This window comes from Drosophila guanche, unplaced genomic scaffold (assembly GCF_900245975.1).
Source record: "Drosophila guanche unplaced genomic scaffold, DGUA_6, whole genome shotgun sequence".
Lineage (NCBI taxonomy): Eukaryota > Metazoa > Arthropoda > Insecta > Diptera > Drosophilidae > Drosophila > Drosophila guanche.
The window spans coordinates 9,053,376-9,073,333 of record NW_022995746.1 but is presented as its reverse complement, the minus strand read 5'-3'; the positions used below and the strand labels follow the sequence as shown (position 1 = coordinate 9,073,333).

Below are 19,958 nucleotides of genomic sequence, written 5' to 3'. Positions count from 1 at the left end.
CAGTTTCAGTATTTTAGTTTGGTCTAAGCAGCTGTTGATATGGTATTTTCTTTGCTATTTACTATTTTTCACCAAAAACTAATAATACTGAAAATGTAGCCTTGGGGGTCAAAGCATATCTAAAGCAGGCAATAAATACTAACTCTCGCAATGCAAGTAGCCCTGTCCTTGGAATCCACTCGGACACAGACATCGATATGAGCCCGGAAAGTTAATGCATTTGGCGTTGGTGCCACACTTCGCCAAACCATCCGGCTGGTTGCACTCATCGATGTCCAGGCAGGCTAAACCCGCGCCCGATGTGACCACCGCCGTCTGTATATCGGCGTCCCCTTGGCCATAGCCCAGTGGCAGGAGGTCAACAGGTGGCTCTGCGTTCTGATCGTGCTCGAGGACAAAGCCGAGGGGACAACGACATTGATAGCTCCCGCCCATGTTCACGCATTCAGCACCCGAACCGCATGGATTGTTAGTGGCGCATTCATCGACATCTGGTATTATATTTTGGTTTTTTTTTTTGGTATTAATGTAGCGTTTTGCGGTGCATTAATGTTGGTATGTTTTGTGTGTGATGCGTTTGTGTGGATGTGTTGGAATTTTGTAGGTGCCGCCATTTCAAAAACAAACAAAAGTGCAAAAAACAATCAAAATGGTAAATGTCAAATGATGTTTAAGTTGCTAAACTGTCTACTACACTCACCCTCGCAACCATGCATGGGATCCCCGCTGTAGCCATCGGGGCACAGGCAGCGGAAGCTACCATCATTATTTAAACAATTGGCATTGCGGCCACAGGGAGATCGAGCACACTCGTCCTGGTCCACGCATCCTTGGTCGGCGCGTCCATCGCCGTCGTATCCCACCGGGCAGTCGCAGCGATAACTGCCCGCGAGATTCGTACATATGGCACCGGGTCCGCAGACATTCGGATATGTGCACTCGTCCACGTCCTGACAGTCTTTGTAGGGATCGGTGCCCACAAAGCCTTCGGGACAGGCACAGGTGTAATTTCCTGGCGTATTGATGCACTGGGCATTCGGGGGGCAGGCCTGCGGATTGCGGCACTCGTCCACATCCGTACAGAGCACTTCACCATCGCCCTCGTACCCATCGTTGCACTTGCACAGGAAGTGCGACGGCAGATTACAGCACTCGGCATTCTCCACGCATCGCGCTGCTATCGCGGGATCTTGGCATTCGTCAATGTCTGCAAGTAAGGGAACAAACGACCGTGCGGACCGTGATTAATCGAAGATGCTACGCAATAAATGACAAGTAATTAAAATCCAAACGCAGTACATTATCTTCCACCTTCCAACTTATTTATTGCATGCCTCCCCACTCAGGCAGGCGGCACAATCCAAGAGACGTGTTCTAGCTCTGGTTCTACCTCTGGCTCTGAATTCAGGTCTCCTCTACGCATTTTGCCGCTTGAATGCGCGCTTTGCTCGCATTCACAGTCGCCGGGAATCGGACATGGAGTAGCAGCTGTAGCCGTGTGGCAATGTATGCCATCGAGATTTGCATATTACGCATGACATTTCAGTGTCATTCGCGCTGGTGGAAGCTTCACGATGACAATGTCAAAGCACAGGATGCACCAGTTGCATACATTTTCATATCAATTGGATACGAACACGACTACTAGCTCGAGTATGTGGTCAATGTTAATGTTTATTTGGAATTTGAAGTTAGCTTATGATTACTACCAAAACTGAGGGCTCTTGCATCTCTTATAGCCACTGATATCTACACCAAGAAATCATAGAAATTAAGGCTTTCGGAGAAAGAACAAATCTCTTGATTGTAATCTTAATCTATAACATTTCTCAATAAGAATCGATTTCTACATTCACCAGAATTATCAAATTGCAAAAGGCTCAATCCAATCTAACCTTTCATGTTGGCGGAAGAAGGAGGAGGAGGAGAATGAGCTGTGGAATAGAGCTTTCTGCTCCAATAGCGCGCAGCGCAGCGCATCGTATCGAGAATTGAATATGGCCAGCGAGAGAGAGAGAGAGACGCGGAGCCAATGAAGCGGCGAATACAGCTGGATTGAACCAGACCGACTACGAGACTGCAGCCGTTCACTGGGACCGCAATCTGGGCCCATTAATCATCAGAGACCCTGGCGATTAAGCAAAAGTTGTACATTTATAGCTAATATGACATAAGTACAAAAGTTGGCAAAAGGCAAAGACAAGGACGAGGACTGCAGATACATAGATAGCAGGGAATGGGTATGGGTACAGTGTGTTTGGGTGCCTTATAATTACAACAACGAGAACGAGTTGGTCGTTCAGTTATAATTACTAGTTTTTAGCTTATAAATTAAGAGGATCATCACTCCTCCGTGTGGCGGGGTACGGCCCAAACTGGTCTTTGCTCTTAACAACCAACTGATATGACAGCATTCCATGTTTGTGGCAATTGCAAACTCTGATTACTCAATGTCATCATCCTCGTAGACTACCGAGTAGTCTCCACTGCCATCTGCCATCTACCAACTGCCATACCCATGCTGTGCAGGAGTCCAGAACTTTTCCAGAAGCAGGAAGCATTCTATGTTCTTCTAAGTTTCAATGTCAGTTTAATTACTTTATGCAATGCGACTGCAAGTCGACAGCAGCAGGTCCCCACGCCATGCCGTTCCTCATCTCGAGACCACGAGACTGGGTCCGAGACAGAGCCAGAGACAGAGTTAGGCCATTGACCAAAGGCTGTCTAATGAACTTAGCAGCATGCCCCGTTGAGTCTCTACTGCCAGCTCTGATTTTTTTACAGCTTGTTGGTCTCTCTGTTGGACTACGAGTGTAAATTTAATGTTTACCTCCTCTCAGATCATACAAATCTAAGAATAATGTTCACAAATTTGCTAGTTTTCTAGGTTTTTGGGCAGTATGCGTGGGTTCTGGCCACATTTGACCGATTTAAAAGCAATCAAATAGATGCGTGACTCAATGTGATTAGACCTAATGATCGCCTGAGATGTTGCTGACATAATTCCCCAAGCTATGCTTCTTCTCAGATTTCCTGTCCAGTTTGACTCTCCAAATGCTAACCATAATCGTCAGAACAAGATTTCTTTCAAATGGCATTTTAAAATGCGGTGATATCGGGTCATTAAATATACACACAAACACGACAAGGGAAATGCTTAGATGATTATTTTATAAGTATTATATCATTTTCTATCTATACTTTCTATATACACGCAGAGAATTGCCTGCACCCAAGGAAATCGTAGATAAATAATTGAGTACGGATTTAATTAATGATTTAATTTTATATTTTGTTGCAGATTTTGGCAAAACGGAAGTTATCTCACTGGGGGCAGAGCGTTTTCCCCAACCTTTGGACCCCTTTTACCTTGCTCCATGGCGCTGGTGTAATTAAAACTAATTACCAATCAGACAATTGCAAAAATCTACTCTGCAACTGATCTAATATGCACATGAGATAAACTACTCTGTCTGACTTCTATCTAATAAATTGTGTAATTGTGGACTTAATTAGCATCCAGTGCAATTTGAGTTATGACATTCGTGCCATGATTTTTCAGTGCATCCGAAAACCACATGCGACTGACTATAGCTACACACATAGAAGAGAGATAAAATTTACGAGCGGACATGACTTTCATGCTCCACTGCCAGGCAATGATTAGCAGCTCGAATAAATCGTAATAAAGCGAATCCAACAAAAAATATAATCTCTGAACTTGAACTCGAGCAAAGCAAAAAGGGGGAAAAAAAGAAGAAATCATAATAAAGAAAACCAAAATTAGTTAACAATTTGTTACGCAATTATGCGTCAAGTTTTTCCATAAACTAAGTATATGCTCTAAGATCAAGGTCGAGTCTCAAAGTGATGTCAGCCGGATCTGGGGCTGGGACTACTACGAGCCAGAGCTAGAGCTGGAGCCATATCCATGGGTGGCTTTTTCTGTTTGGTGGATACGCCCCTCATTTGTACGTAAATGTGGCAAATACACGCTCATATAATTAGGCGTGTCAATGCCGACGCTCAAAGCCATTTTCATGCCTTATCAGCGCGCCGGCTTCGACACGAGAATTAATTGCTGCCATTTTGATATGCAAAAAGTGTAAAGTAACTACAAAAAAAATAAGACTAAAAATAATAAGAAGCCACCGCCGACAATCGACGACTAGTATGTTCTGCACCAAACAAAAAAAAGATATAGCACTCGTATGGTGTAAAAAAATCCGGAGCTTATCATCTGACGTTGATCTCAAACTGCTGTGTTGCCCAGCCTTAAAGACGACGACGACGACGGATTGAAATCCGCCCTGGAGTTGATGTTGAGGTTGGTGGCAATCGGGAGTCCCGCACAATGAAGGTAGGGGGGGAGGACCGAGTCCCACATTGGAGGCAGTGCCGTTTGCGGCTTTTGAGGACAGGCGGCGGCATTAAGCGCCGACAATGCTACCGCCACAGACCTGGAGCCGTTGCTGGTGCTGCTGCTGCTGCTGCTGGTGATCGCGACTGTGACGGCGTTGCTACGTGGGCACAATCTATTTTATCCGTTTTAATGATCTGCCCCAGTTAGCGAAACGAAAGGGAGCAGCCGCCTGCCTGCCTGCCAGTGAACGTGGCGGCCAGCGCAAACGATCGTTCGGCTCGAGCGGACAAATCCAATAGCAAAAGCTTTGGCTACCCTTTCGGAAAGACTAGAAATTAAAGGGAAACTATATGAGACTGCACAGAAAATCCAGTACGAATAGCATTTATTACTGACCCGATCTAAGCATCAAAGCTAAATTTTTTTTATTTACGAGATACCATAAGCTACGTTCTCTGCGTCTCTAACATCCAGTTAAAATCATACTACACTCTCAGCTAGGGTATTCTTCACTATTATTGTATGTGTTTTTTCCTTGTTGTCTTTGGATATAAATTTTAGCACTCTACTCGAGAGGCTCTTTCCATTTATTGCACACAGAGTGTTGCCGTGGCTGCAAGACAAATGCATTAGAAGGATCGATATGCCAGATATAGGTCTCTATCTGTGGGGCGACTTTACGACTGTGTGCGTGTGGATATATCATTTTTCAATAGTCATTGCATAACTGGACTTTTGCGATGCGTTAACGAAGCCAGCGCCGTGCCATCGCCATCGGCATAGCCATTGCTGGCATCGAACGCATTTGAGTTATGAACATGAAATAATGCGCCATCGAGTCTAAAAACAGGTGTTGCCACCAACTACCGTTAGAGGCATGAAAAAAAAAAACCAACCAAATACTAAACAGGAAAACAGGTACATAAATATACTGGAGGGGCTGCTGGCTGGCGACTGGTGACTCTGTGCCTGGTGCCTCCATTCGACGCAAAATGTGTCTCTAAGCCAAAGAGCGTAGAGTAGGTTTGTCAGGCCAAGACCAATACGACGGCAATGTGATTTGTTGCAAAGTTTATTGGGTGAACTTGATGCAAAACTGGATTTACATAACATTGGGGGACACATTTGTGGATTGAATGGTGTCGCAAGATAGAGGGGAGTACTACTTCCTTTTACACTTATAGAGTTGAGATCTGGGTGTAGTTTTTAAACGGAAGAACATGGGAAGAGAACAGAGGTGTGCTCTGGCGTGTTGTTTTTAACGGAAGAATATATGAACAGAAGTTAATGAAACATTTGTTCGTGTAATGGCACACTTTTGCTGCATATTTGAGAGACAGTTCAAGACCCAAATATCGTTGAAAACAGTAAAAATACTACACTCAAGCTAAAGTGCGAAATAATAGAAATTAAATGAAGATTAGGGTTTCCTCAAAATTTGGAATTCCGTTTTCCCACAGTCAGGAACTATGATTCACAATTTGTGGGAAAAACGACTGCTGTGTGGCTGTCAAACTATTGTTAAAGTTTGTGAACTTTGTTTGGGCGACTCTTAGGGGAATCTGACTGCCATTTCTTATCGAAACGGGGCGTCAACGGGGAAGCTCAAGAGAAAACAACTGCTCCCTATATTATGCCACTAGTAAAATATTCATAGGGGAAACGCTCAATCTCAATCGCAATCTCAATCTGATGGTCTTAAATAAATTAAACCTCAAATCTATAATTATAAAACCTGACTACTGGCACTACATCAACATTTAATTGTGTGTTTAGGAGCACTCGCGCTCTTTTCTCCCGTCAGACTCGCTGGGAACGCACTACGTGTGCGTGCCCCTGATGAAGGTGCATCTATTCCACGCACATGTGCAGACCGCTGAAAACTTTCCCAGCATATTTAAAACTAATTCAGATGATTACAGACAATTTGACGTGGTTCTGGATAAGTCCAGAGCTAGAGCAGGGCAAAGCCACAGCAAGAGACGGAGGCCAAGGCCCCTGTCCCCAATGCAACGTGCATCCCAATCATCATCATGATCTCCATGATCATGGGATCATGCATAATATGCGAAAAAGTTTCTATAGAAAAGAATTAGATAATGCCGACTGAAATGACTGAAATGCGATGCTGGCGTTACACATCGCTGGCTCAGAATTTATGCATGCCTGCCCGCTTTTACTGAAGAGACGCAGAGTAGCAGCAGCAGCAGCAGTCGTCACATGTAATCTAGAATCTTGGCAACGTCTTCATACTTAGTGGGGTACTGTCGGAGTGTTAGTGCACACATGGTGCTCTCTCATACTATCCCTCTCCAGAGTGTTGAAAGTTCTGGCGTGTCCATGTTTGGGGTCAGATTACATGACACTGATTCCTCCACTTCTAACAGACATCTTCTATGTGTAGTATATGTTGCATGGCGCGAAAGCATTGCTACATGTGTCTGTGGCTTTTTATTGTTTTGGATTTCTCTCCTTATTCTCTTCTCAACCACAACGAACATCATTATCATCATCATCATCTGAAGAAGCAGCAGCATCATCATTATTACTATCGTCATCTATAGGAATCGTCTCAGAAGAGAAGAAAGACCCTCTGTACGTTCTTTACACTTTTTTCTAGTTCTTATTTCTGCTCTTCTTTCTGGCTGTTTTTTGATGGCTTTTTATTAGGTAACATTAGAGGCAGGTCCAATTACAGCAGCCGGTTCTTGATTAGAGGGAACAGGTGGGCTTGGGCTTTTCGAAGGTTTTTTTCGGGATCCTGCTGTGAGCATAACGAGCAAACGAAATGACTCTACACAGGATACAGATCAACGTAAACTGATGAAGATATTTCGTAACTCTGATTCTTCCAGAGCTTAATCTGTACTATTTGCGACTGTGCATGTGCGATCGTTGAAATCGTGTAACCCTAAGTTTGCTGCAACTGCTGTTGCAACCATGTCTAGCGGGGTGGAGGCGGCACTCAAGTGTAATCGCTACACGGTCATTATTATTACCTCGCAGATAAGTATACTCTAATCTCAGAGAACCCACAGTTCGTGGCGTCTGAGAAAAGCTTTTCATATTATTGTTTGGCGCGTCTTTTGTTACATTTTCTTTGGCTTTGGAGGCTGGCACTTGAGACTTGCTATTAACCGTTATCCCAAAGTGCTGCCTGGCCTAAAGTCTGGGCCAAGAAGCGAGACGACGACGACGACGTTGACGGAAGTACAAAACGGCAACAACAATCATTTGTTGGCTGGACCATCATTATGCCAACAAATACAAAGAAACTGTGGAGCTGTGGACGGGGACTGGCACTTACCTTCACAATGAATACCATTGCCACGATAGCCCGGAAAGCAGGTACACGTATAGCTGCCCAATGTGTTTGTGCAATGGGCAAACACATCGCATGGATGCTGTTTGCATTCGTTCTCATCTGAAAAGAGATTTGGTAACGGTTATGTAAAAGGAGAAGAAGCCCCAGACGCCAGAAGCCACTCACCTAGGTCAACGCAATTGCAGCCGCCATAGCCATCGTTGCAATGGCAGACGCCATTCAAACACGCGCCATGTGTGCACACTGTGCCGTCCTTATCACAGTCATCTAAACAGGAGACAGAGAGAGATTGAAACATTAAGTTAGACAATCCAAAACAAAAGATAAACATTTCTGTTTCTGGTTTACTTACTTGTGCATTTGAGCTCTTTGTTTTGCTCATCGGAACCAAGATAGCAGTCTTGATTGCCGTCGCATAGTTTCGATAGTTCGTATAATTGCAAATAGTCTGTCGACTCGTTGACTTGGCATCCAAAGTAGCCATCCTCTAGATTCAGGAAGAATACCTCGCCACGAAATCGACTGTTCTTTCTCAAATTTGTCTGGATACGTTGCGGTTGTTGTGAATATTGTGAATGTACCTGTGTGGGACAAACAAAAAAATTGTAGTGTTAGTTTAATTACACGCACAAAAGTCAGAGGAAACCTGCAGCTTAACCCCAATTCCCCCTAATGGCAACCTTCGCTGCAAGCACCACAACTACGGGGACAGGTGGCGGCAGGGGCACAATCAGGTTTAAACTAATTTAAATTCAAATTAGATACAGAAAACGTAGCAGGCGTAGCACCGGCAGCACCAAACAGAGCGAGATTCTTCTTCCGCGCGAGAGGGAGACAGCGATTTAGTAGATTTCTCAACCACGCCACGATGTGGTCCATATGGGCACGATGCGATCGTACCAGGCTAAAGCCATTCCATACGAACATTCACAGCGCCCAGTGTAGTGTGCCTCTGCCAGGTGCCTGTTGCTGGCGTTGTTTTGCCGCCACTTAATTGTTACACTTGGCTGATTTTACTTTTAACAAAACAAAAGTTGTTTGCCGTTTGCCATATTTTCTTAGCCAAAACTCTCGGATGCCGACAGCGGCAGCGGCAGCGGCAGCGGCGTCTGTCTGTTTCTGCCCGCTCGAGTGTTACAAACATTAGATATAGGCTCTGGGAAACACGTTTGTCACTTAAGACCTTTTTGTGCTCCAGCAAAAATGAATTAAAACTAGTTTCTTCTATATTCACACATTTGCACATACACATTTGTCGCATTGCTGCTGCTTTATGTACAATTGTACATATGTGTGTAGGTACAAGTGGATACCTCTATTTTTGTATTTGGTTTAATTTGATTTCCTACGCAGTGGTTTTTGTATATCCAATATAGTCATTAAATGGCGGCTACTTCTTCCAGTATTCCAATAATTCCAATTTGCTTTCCAATTGCGATGCGCAGTTCCGCTCAGAACATGTTCACGTGAACGGTTCATATGAACCACGGAATGTAAAGAGACATGTAAATGCGCCGTAAAATTGTTTGTGCATGGTTAAATTAATCTAAAAACTTCCCAAAGTTGCTCAAATTATTTTTAACTACTCCTTAAGTTAGCAAATGAATGCATTTACTCCACGACTAAACTCAAGTTCGTGAACTACCTCAGCAAGTTGAACCAAAACTGCCAACTCTATTTTCCTACTACATTTTCTGCAATTATTCCATTATCGATTTGCATCTAGATCGGTTGGTTTACCAACACCAATATAAGTTGATACAATTATCCGATTACTTCAAATTTATTACTTGTTAAACCGTTTTTCATTTGTTGTTATGCAAAAGCGCTTTATTTTTAAACTACCATTGCAGGCGTTTCTTGTACAACACATTTGCATGTTCCGTTTGATTGCTACACTTACTTCAATTGGAGACTGTGCGATCAGCAAAAAGTGTGTGGTTGAAAACATGCAGAGAGAGCGAGAGGTATATATATATAAATATTATATATATATTAAATAGAATTTGCGATATATTTGTTCTTTCTTTTATGCCGATACTTGAGTGAATTAAAATGCACCTTTACCAACACTGCTTTGAGCTACAAAAACAACTATCGATCGCCAAGTATTGCTGACCGCTCTCGAAAAATAACCTTTGCGTTTTCTTAATTTCCTCATTTACGACCAATTTTTAATTTTTTTCTTGTGCCTGCTTAATGAGCCTCACAATGGAGTCCGTGAAAAGCCACTCGAAGTGCTCTGCGACCCTGCAGGAAGGTGTGAACGCAAGGCAGACGGCTGTCAAGTTCAAGTTTGGCTGAGAATTGTTATGGGCAGATACGTATCGAGCCACCACCGCCCCCAGCCAGCAGCACCGCAGCCCCGCACTCCCTCATCATCATCATCATCTGCTAGTTGTGGAGGTTCTATGTTGTTTTAAGTTTTCAATTGCTCGCTTCACGCCATGCAACGCTAACGGCCTTGCTAAACAATAGATTCAGCCGCCAGTCGCTGTCGTCGGTTGCTGCCTCCTCCGCCGCTTGTTGCCCCTCCTGCACTTTTGCCTACGCCTCTGCCTGCTACCTGTGTATCTCTGCCACTATGCGGCTGCTACTTTTATCAATTGACAGGCGTCGGCGGCGTCACAATAAGCAGCAGCACATGCACTCAACTTAGGGAAGGGAGGGAACAGCAGCCCCAGCGTTGCAACAATTAAAGGCGTGCGAGTAAAGATGTGCGAAACCGATGTGGGGATGCTGATGTAGATGATGATGATGATGCGACTGCTGTTGCTGCTGCTGCTGCTGCCGCTTCTGCTGAACGGCTCCCATGACATTGAGCGGCGCGCCGTGTGTGCCAGGCTCCGAGAACGACTACAATGAGCAATTTTTCGTAGCCAAGCGGTTGGATGGATGCTTGTTAACAGCCACAATGACAACGGCAGACAGATGACGACGTTGCACGTCAACGCCCAAGTGCATCCGTTATAACTGTGAATGGGCATTAACTCTTTTTGCGCACTGTGACGCCTCTTTCTGCTGTTATTTTTGGCAAACAGGTAAGCCCAATAAAAAACCACAAAATTCGCAACTAATTATCATGATACCTACCTCTGGCCTGAGCGGACAAAGATCTAATCAAATAAATTATGACTGCCTCCGTTGGCTACGAGATCAGACCATTAATCATATCCCAACGCACAAAAGAAAGCAAATCTATAAAACCAAACACAACAAGAGAGGGCCACTCCAACTCCATTGACAGACTTGTCGCAGAACCAAACCACAAATCGAGTATAAAGTCAATGAACTCCCGACTCTCGGCTTACCACTCGGCTTAGAGAGCATTCTTTTGGCCAATTTCTCAAAGCCCCGACTTCCCCCTACTCGGAGTGCATAAATCGATGACTATCAAAGCGTTTTTACAGCTAATGCGGCTATTTTTATTCATTACGTTTTTTTGGCTTTCTTCTATCGACTGGAGTCCCGGCCTCAGCTTTGGCTGCGTCCAATCCAGTCGTTGACCGTTGGGATTTTTCTCTTCCGCTTGGCCCTATCCTATCATTACTGCCACAATCTCTTCGTGCCTCTCTCTTTCTCTCTCTCTACATGTAGTCGTTCGTTTTGCTTCTTTTTGTTTGGTTTTTGTTTGGCTTGCCCCGGAATTCTTGTGTCTGGCTGCCAAATTTGCTTTGCATCGTAGAGAATCTTACGAGATGGTTTTCCTCTCTGATTTCACAGTCAGATGTTAGTTTTAATAAATATGTTTTACCTATGGCCGGCCGTGGAGTCGAGTCATTTGGCAGTAATTTCTTTTTATGGCTCATTTGCATGACAGGAGACCGGAGACCGGAGACCGGACCGACCACGTACCGTTAGGTCATCAAAGGTCTCTACCACCAACCATCGTTATATTATGCTGTACCCTTCCATTCTCTCTCTTCGTTATGTTCTGTTCGAGGTTTCCATTTCCCCATTTGAGATATTTGTATAAGAATTTGTTTCATAATGAGGTGCCAGATCGTAAATTTAACCAATATCTTCTTTCTCTTCGGGCGGGAGCTTCTCTTTTGTTTGAACCTTTTTCGAAAGGCTTCTTGGGAACCCATAAATTTATTATGAACCATACGCTAACTGCTGGATGATCTAATCGCATTCTTAAATATAATTATTTTTATTTAATGGTTCAATACTTACTGCACTCGAAAGTAGTAGCACTATCCACGTGACTAGGGGCAAAAATATTTTCATTTTTGCTGCAAAGAAACGAAAAGAAACAAAAAGGAAATCGTACATTAAAAATCATTAAAATCAAGTTAAATAAATGAAACAAAAATACAATTAAGGCTAAGGCGATTTGTGGGTCTTGAGCTTGAGTCCCAAAACAAATACAAATAATTAACTTGAACATTTTGAGCACGAAGGGGACAGCAGCCAGAAATTGGCCTGGTCATCTTGAACAGGTGCCAAAAAATAACAGAAACAGAAACAGTGGGTAAAGAAAGACAAAAGACAAATGTGAGGACAGGTAAATGACACTTGAAATTTATGCGCAAACATGGCTCTGCTGTATCCAGACTTATGTATCTTTACTTTTCCCCTGAAAACTTATACAACAACGGGACCGGCATAAAAATTTTCAACCCAAGACACCTTTTGGCGAACGAACAGCAAATGTTTTTTTTGTTCATTGTTTGTGGGCAATACAGTTTTCTCACGCATTCCATTTTCCACTTTCAGTTTCTCGCCATCACTTGGCGGCGACTGATTTTCATTAGAGTTTGGGCTGTCCAGTCGCCTGGGACGACTGTTAATTGGATAGAATGACTGAAAATTGTGTGTTTTTTACGTTCGAGGGAAAAATGTCATAATTTTGTGTGGAAAACAGATAGCATCTTTATATGGTATAATTATGATATAACCCAGCAGACAGCACAGGAAGTGCTGCCTGGATGCAAGTTTTGGGGCGTTAACGAAACAACTTTCTTAGCCGAGTGTGTAAAAGTATTTGCCCATTATCTATCTTTGGTGTACATGTTACAAGTCTAGCCGTTGGCTGGCAATAAAACCTTCAACAGGCTAAAGGGGCTACAACCCCAGAGTTTGGCAAAGGAGTTGCGTTTCCCTTACGATTTATCTATTTCAGTTTATCAGCTAATAAACGCTTAAATAAAATACACACTCTGAGCTAAATTACATGGGCTTTGGCTCTGCTCTGCTCTCTGCTATGTGCTATGTGGATCCTCAGAATCCTCAAGTTCTGAGGCTTGGGTTCCCAGTCTTGTTTGGTCTGTTTGGTCTGTTGCTGTTGAGCTGGTCTTGGCCATAAAAAGAATTGGCTGGGCCATAGATTTGCTATGTTCTAACGACATTTGAAGTGCTCCAGCCATCTTCTAATCTTGTTTGGTCGTTTGTACAGCAGGGTACCATCTCCCTGTCCGTAGGGGTAGGGGTGCCAGGTACCACTAAGCCTTTGGCGATTTGTGTTTGCCCATGTTCATGATCACTTAATTAAAGCTGCCTTTCCTCTGGTTTCCTCAAACTAGAGAGAGAGAGAGAGCGCGAGAGGTTCATTTTATGTTTATTGTGGTTGAGAATATTCTGAGATGTCTGATAAATTTATGTGGCTGCAAAATGAGCGTAATTTGGTTGGTTCTTTCCCTCTTATTCCGATTGACTCTGGCTCTGCGATTGGGTTTTAGTTGGGCTGCGCATTCCCTTTTTATTTTAAGGGGCCTCGTGGCTGACAAGCTGATATGTGTGCGTGATAAATGTAGCAAATGCTGTTGTTCCTCTGCCTACTGGCCGGCTCACGCTGATTGGGAATCACGAATTGCCCAGTTGGGAGTATCAATACCTAAATGCAATGCGGCAGCCCAAGAGCCTTATCTCTGGCACGTATTTCAAATTTCCAAATTATCAACATTCGCAACAAATCGAATAGCCATTTATCTGAGATACGCTCTTAATGGCTTTCCGTGTACTGTCACGCATTTAATTGTAATTGACTGGGTTTTAACTATCTTGAAAGCAGTTCAAGACTTAACAAAACTGATGGACACCAGACATTCGATAAAAAGCGAATGGTTTGCAGTGGTTTAATATAATTAATTAAAATGTGTATTTAATTAATGCTAACTTTTAGTTCACTCAGGCAAATGATTGCAAAGATCTGTTGGATTTGTTTCATACTTTCAGCACTTTTACCATACATGAGAGGATCATTTGACCGTAAAATCGAAGTCCCAATCGTTATTACTTGCTTAATCGATCATTGATCGGTTTGCTGGTTAAACATTCGAAAGTTCTAGGCGATTACTGGCTGTACTTTCAAAAGCATTTAGATCATGGAAAATAAATAGACTCAAATCCATTCAAGCATTGATATTATGAAGCATATTCCCCGCCCTCAGCTAACGGCACACAATACAGCTCTCACGAGAAATCTCCACCTCTGCCTCTATACCTCATGTGAGTGGTAGATCTTATCAAAATATTTGTACAATGTCAAATAATTTTGAATGAAGGCCAGTCGCCGCCAGCGGGCTCTACTTTCAGTTGATGTCGTCGTAGCTTGAAGCCGAAATTCGTTGTATTTCTTGATCTCCCGCTCTCTCTCTCTCTCTCTCTCCCTCTCTTGCTGTGAAACTGGCTCTTTGGCCTGCTATACCCCCTTGGATGCTGTCAACGCTATCGCCGCCGTCATCAACGTTTGCTGTCGCTGTGTCGGTGTCGCTGGGGGATGATCTCATCTGGTATTAACCTGTCTAGCCACTAAATCAAAGTCAAAGAAGCGAATGAATGACACATTTTCGCCCGATCGCCCGAACAAACATTCTATACAAAAACCCCCATCGAAGTCTAAATTAATGATGGCATCTTTATTAAAAATAAATGCTGATAGCTTGAAAAATGTCTACACACCCAAAGTATGCGACCGGATGCGACGCATCAGGCGCATCATCGAATGCAATAACTCGATTAACAGTAGTTTGGAAATTTTCTCGCATTTAAATACCCTGTACTTTGGTAGTTCGGGAGCATATTGTGTAAGTGGAAATGTACAAATGGGTCTATTAGATAGAGGGAAGCGTTTCCAAATGCTAAAACCTCGCTCAACTGACTGAGAGGCGCAGCCGCATATCGTGACACACATTTGTTGAGCTACTAAAAATTCCGGCAGCTCGTTTATACCCTACTAAATACCCGGTATCCCATTGTCGAAACACTTGACCCTTTTGTTTCTTTTCTTATTTCTCTCCTTTATCATTTTGCATGTCGCGTTTCGTGCAATCGTTTTTTGATTGATTTCCGAATTGCAGGCGGCGCCCCATTTATTTGTGTGTGACTGAATATTTGTATATCATAAATCTTTCCTTAATCGATTAAAGCTGTTGCTGGGGCCAGGCCCTGGCCACGCCCACCTGCTGGTGGGCTAATCAATTAATTATACTTTTTCAATGTCAAACTGTCACAGCGACCAAAGGGTGTGGTGCGTCGTCCTCCCTTTGGCTGGACGCATAAATCTTGTGGCACAGCGGCGCCAGTAAATTGCAACTTGAGCGTTTTATCCTGCGTCTTAGCATTTTGTCTAATTGCGAGTTTTCTGCCGCCTCACACTGAAGGTCACTGACAGCCACAACGACTCCGAGTCGGAGTCCATAGCCTGCCCCAGACATACACAAGCATTCCCGCTTGGCAGACAATGCCGCCGCCGGCCTGTCTCCAATCCGCTGCGGGCCGCGAGGAGTTAAGTTGCAGCCATACAATATGTTCACCTGCCCGCATGCCCCCAACTGCAGCTCCACTCTGCAACCAGTTCGCATGAAAATGCATAATCAATCAAAAGACAACAGAAACAAAGAGAATTCCACACTTTTATGGTGGCAAATGGGATGCTCTTTTGAAAGTTTTAAGTATTTATGAAGCGTGGAATAACTTTCCTTACTTGATGCTACACCATAAACTACGGCTTGCAAAAACCACAAAAAACGAATGCATCCCCAATGACAGGGCAGCTTATGCCGAAAGTAAGGGTATTTTATGCATTCCAACGCCCATTGCCCGTATCATTGGTGCTTAATATCTGGGAAGTCGCTGGTAGTCCGACAATTCGCACGACTCGAATATGTCAAGGTGCGAGTGCGAGTGCGCATGGTTTAGTGGCTGTCGCCTCGCACCATATTGCCAGCTCTCCAGCCTACAACTTGTTAACAATTCGTGTAAAGTTGCCGCTCATTAAAAACTCATAAATCAGAGCAGCAGAGTCCAGAGCAGAAGCCGAAGCAGAAGCAGAAGAGCCCGAAGTAATTGCCGTTTCTGCCCCAATGTCAAAATAAAGGAACTCGGACCGGTCGCCGGAAATGATCGACCACCGGGGCAACAGCTGTTTTAGAGCCCGCTATGTTGGCACGGCATAGTACTAGTACTAGCACAATTTCCGCATTGACATCCAAGTGTATTGGAAGTCTCTGGATGGGTCTTTGATTAATGATAAATGCGCTCAGCGCATCCGCCGCTATGACATTTATCCAGCATCGGCCTGAGAACCCAAGCCAAGGCGACGATGATGGCGGCGACTACGACTACGACTACGACGACGACGATGATGATGATGATGATGATGATGATAATATGAAGAAGCCAAAGCCAAAGCCATTAAGCCGCCTCGGAGGAGTTGCCGATGCAGTCCGTTGAAGTTGCTCAGGCGCACAATTTAAAGCAAAACTAACGCAGTTAGACAACAAAACCACTTTCAAGTGGTGCTGCTGTTGTTGCTGTTGCTTTTGGCCAACTTAATGCGGAGCTCCCCGGAGTCTCCGCTGCCCGTTCCGCGTTCCTCGGTCCTCAGTCCCGGTCGAGGGAAACAGCTTTCTGGAAAACGGCTTTCAACTCGTTTCAGTTGCTTGCTGGCTGTGGTTGTTGCTGTGCCGTGGGTGCAGCCGTTGCATGTTGCATGCTGCAAGTACGTTCAACTTTTCCAGTTAACAGTTAGATTTTGAAATAGCCAACAGCAGCATCGGCAGCGTCGTCGGCTTCGGCATACCAGTTTCTGGCCACGGCCTGAGAACCCAACTCCAACGATCAAGATGCGCACTCCGTCGGCGGAAGGAAATTGCAGTCCAAGTCGATTCGCCCCGTCGAAGTGCTCTTTGTGGCAATTGCGTTGCGCACATTAAATAAATACTGGTGCTGGCCAATTTTTGTGTTAAAACAAAATTAAAGCAATGCAAACGGCTTTGGTGTAACATTAACCCAAATACATAATTCTTGGCGCAATCAAAGCCAGGATCTTAGCCCACATCTCGGGCACATTAATCATTTGGCTGTGGGACAGCTCCCATCGGATTTGGGTTTATGGGTGTGTGCCATTCTGATACTACCTAAAGCAGGAAGTCATTAATGGTCCAGATAATTCCTTGGAATTTTTGTGTGTTGCCTGCCTGTTGATCAGTTTTTATTGGATGGGGGAAGCTGCTTAGATGATTCAGGACAAGTTTTGTTGTGGCAAACTTGGGAAGCGGGACGAATTTACTCCATGCCGTGGGACATCACATGCAATTTCTCAGGAAACCTTTGACCTATTTGAAGGCATTTATTCCTCAAGAGATCATAATCTTTAAATATTTGCTTCTCAATCCTGAACAAAATGTTCCCTTCATTCAAGTGCTTAGCCCCAAGCTGTCAAGATCCTTGTGTCATCAATAGCTGTGATGAAAAACGCAACCAAGTCTGAGGGTCACAGCACAAGGGATGTTGTGAAACAATGAGATATATTGTCAGCTGAGCTGGCTGGGATCGATTGACTTTTGCTGGCTGTTGACAAGTTTTTGATAAGATTAATATGCCGCACGAGCTTAAAGGTTAAGCATGCAAAGCAGACGAATGCGAGGGAGCATTGCACGCGCAGAAGGACAGAGTCCTCTAGTCGGAGCAGGAGGAGCTGGCTGGCTGGCTGACTGGCTAGCTGGCTGGCACCATGTTCGAGCTACTAAATCTCTTTATTGGATAGTCTCAACGTTGAGGATGGGGAGGGTGATGGCGTAAACAAGCAACACAATGGGGGAACCTGGGAGACGACTAAAGCGAACTTATTTGTAGTAGCAGCCACTACGCACTGGCCCCTGCCTGATGTATTGTCTCCCCGGCTGGCTGGGATGCTTGCCTGCCGGCTGCTGGCTGGGGCTGGGGCTGCTGGCTGGTGTCTCCTTTGGTTTATGGTGTGTTGGCCCCTGTTTTGTTTATGCACCCAATGAGATCCACCAGCGATATGTATTCGATTTGTTAAGAAATGGCACTTGGTGTACCGTAAGCGTAATCGAGTTAGGGCGAAGTGCGATGGTGGTGGAGCGCGATGGTGCGCGCGATTGTGACAATAGCCATGACATAATTGAGACATTATCGATGCCAAGCCACTGTAAAGACTCTATTCTCGTTGCCAGCAGAGCAGAAGCCGAGTAGAACCGAGGAGAAATGGCCATCGATGGTTCGCGCTTCGTTGGGTGGATGAAAATGTCAAGGTTAAATGTTTAACCTTTTGTCAAAGTAGCTGCACGAGCGGCAACAATTTAAATGCAATTTTTGCTTAAATAAGAAATAAAATCCCAAATGCACTGCAAGTCGACTGCGACTGCAAGTTCGAGTCGCGTCCCTGCCCAGTGTTTCTGTGGCCAACAAAGCCAACAAAACTGAACAACAAATATTTGCTAATTTATCCTGTACGTGTCCTCCAACTAAGTGCACAGGTTTTAGGCCTTAAGCCGGCACGTTGGACATGTCTGTGGTGCTGCAGTGCTGCAGTGCTGTGGTGCTGCGCCCTACCCCTAGCCAGAGACTTTGCTCTGCCTCTTTTGGCCGTGTTGATTGTTTGCGTTGGACGCGCGGTGGACGCGCTGGCTGTTAAAATGCCTTTGATCTTCTGATATTTCTTGGCCTGGCCCCCAGACCGAGCGGACATGCCAAAAAGCCTCAGCGCAGACGCACGGCGGGCGTATTTAACTTGACTTTGACTGCCTCTCCCCGGTATCGGACCGGGTCCAGCATCAGCTACAGCTTCAGCATCAGCTTCAGGCCCTTTTCTGGTCTCTCTGGGCCCATCCTCCCGGTCTCTGCCCCAGCGGGCAACTTGTTAAAAAGAATGTTGACTGCAGGCGACGCATGTTTTTCTTCCTCTCTCTCTCTCTCTCCTATTCGGGTTTCGGGGCTTGGGCTTAAGTTTCTTTCCCTTTTCGCTTTTCGCTTTTTGTTTCAGGAATGGCAATGGGAATGGTTCGCGGTGTCCGTCCGTACTGCAAAATTTCGCTTTCATTGCTGACCATGACGCTGTGATTTTCTACCCCGTACTTAACCCAGAAATTAGCTTCGATTTTTTGTTGTTTTTGTTTTTGTGTTTGTTCGTACATTAACCTACCAAAGTGATGGCAACCCTGGCGGTGGCCAGCCTTTAATGCATTTTCAATGATGACTTCGTATCTTTGCTTACCTGCAAAGAGAGGGAGAGAAAGAAAAAAGGAAGGTGTTAATTAGGATTTTTATAGTGTGTCATGACTTAAACTACGATCTGTGGCTGTGTTTGCCCGGTGCAACATTATTGGCCAGAGCCAGTGCCCATTTTTGCGGATACCCAAGCGATGATCTGTCCTCCGGGGGCCCTACATCTTGCTAAACATAAATGTCAATATTTATTTACACCGCTGTGGTTGCAATTTATATCAAGTTTTTAATTGAAAAGGCTGTCCCTGGACTGTGGCCTGGCTTCAACATGCAGCACAATGTGTCTAAGCTGCGACTCGTAAATGTCCAGAGAGTCATAAATTCTGCTCTCGCACTCTGAGAGAAATATGTATATGGATTTTGGTTAAATGTGCCAAGGGCATAACCTCTAAAAAAGGAGGTATTCCACTTGTGAAGGCAGATACAAAGGTAAATAATAAAAGAGGGAAGCTACACTGAAAGGAAGCTTCTAGTTTTTAGAGGAACTTTGTCTAAGGTGTACAGAACGCTATACCAGGGTTGAATCATTTCTGGGACTTAAGGTACTGCCTTGATTACTCCTTAAAAGTAGTAGCTTTCGCAGCATTTCCCACAGTTTTCGAACATTCAAATCTTACAAAAATATCTTATTTCAAGTATGGAAGAAATCTAAATTCAATTTCTTCCAAAGCTTTACTTAAAGCTATCGAAGCAGTGCTGAATATTTCCAAAAAAAAAACTTGTCTAAGCCATTGCCAGCTCTAATCAAACGCAATCTGTAAACCTATTGACTCTCTTCAATGCCAAAGCTGACAC

At 44.3% G+C, this 19,958-nt stretch overlaps 1 protein-coding gene across 1 annotated transcript in view; it reads right to left on the bottom strand.

Annotated features, from left to right (window-relative positions):
* The window catches only part of LOC117582657 (fibrillin-1-like), a 46,801-nt gene that overhangs the window by 15,966 nt on the left and 10,877 nt on the right, over positions 1-19,958 (bottom strand). Inside the window, exons 2-7 of the mRNA XM_034270562.1 lie at positions 11,868-11,926; positions 8,041-8,269; positions 7,854-7,955; positions 7,671-7,787; positions 701-1,207; positions 144-491 (exon numbers count right to left, since the gene is read on the bottom strand). Coding sequence (XP_034126453.1) covers positions 144-491; positions 701-1,207; positions 7,671-7,787; positions 7,854-7,955; positions 8,041-8,269; positions 11,868-11,921 — 1,357 coding nt within the window. The 5' untranslated portion in view covers positions 11,922-11,926. The remainder of the gene's footprint in view (positions 1-143; positions 492-700; positions 1,208-7,670; positions 7,788-7,853; positions 7,956-8,040; positions 8,270-11,867; positions 11,927-19,958) is intronic.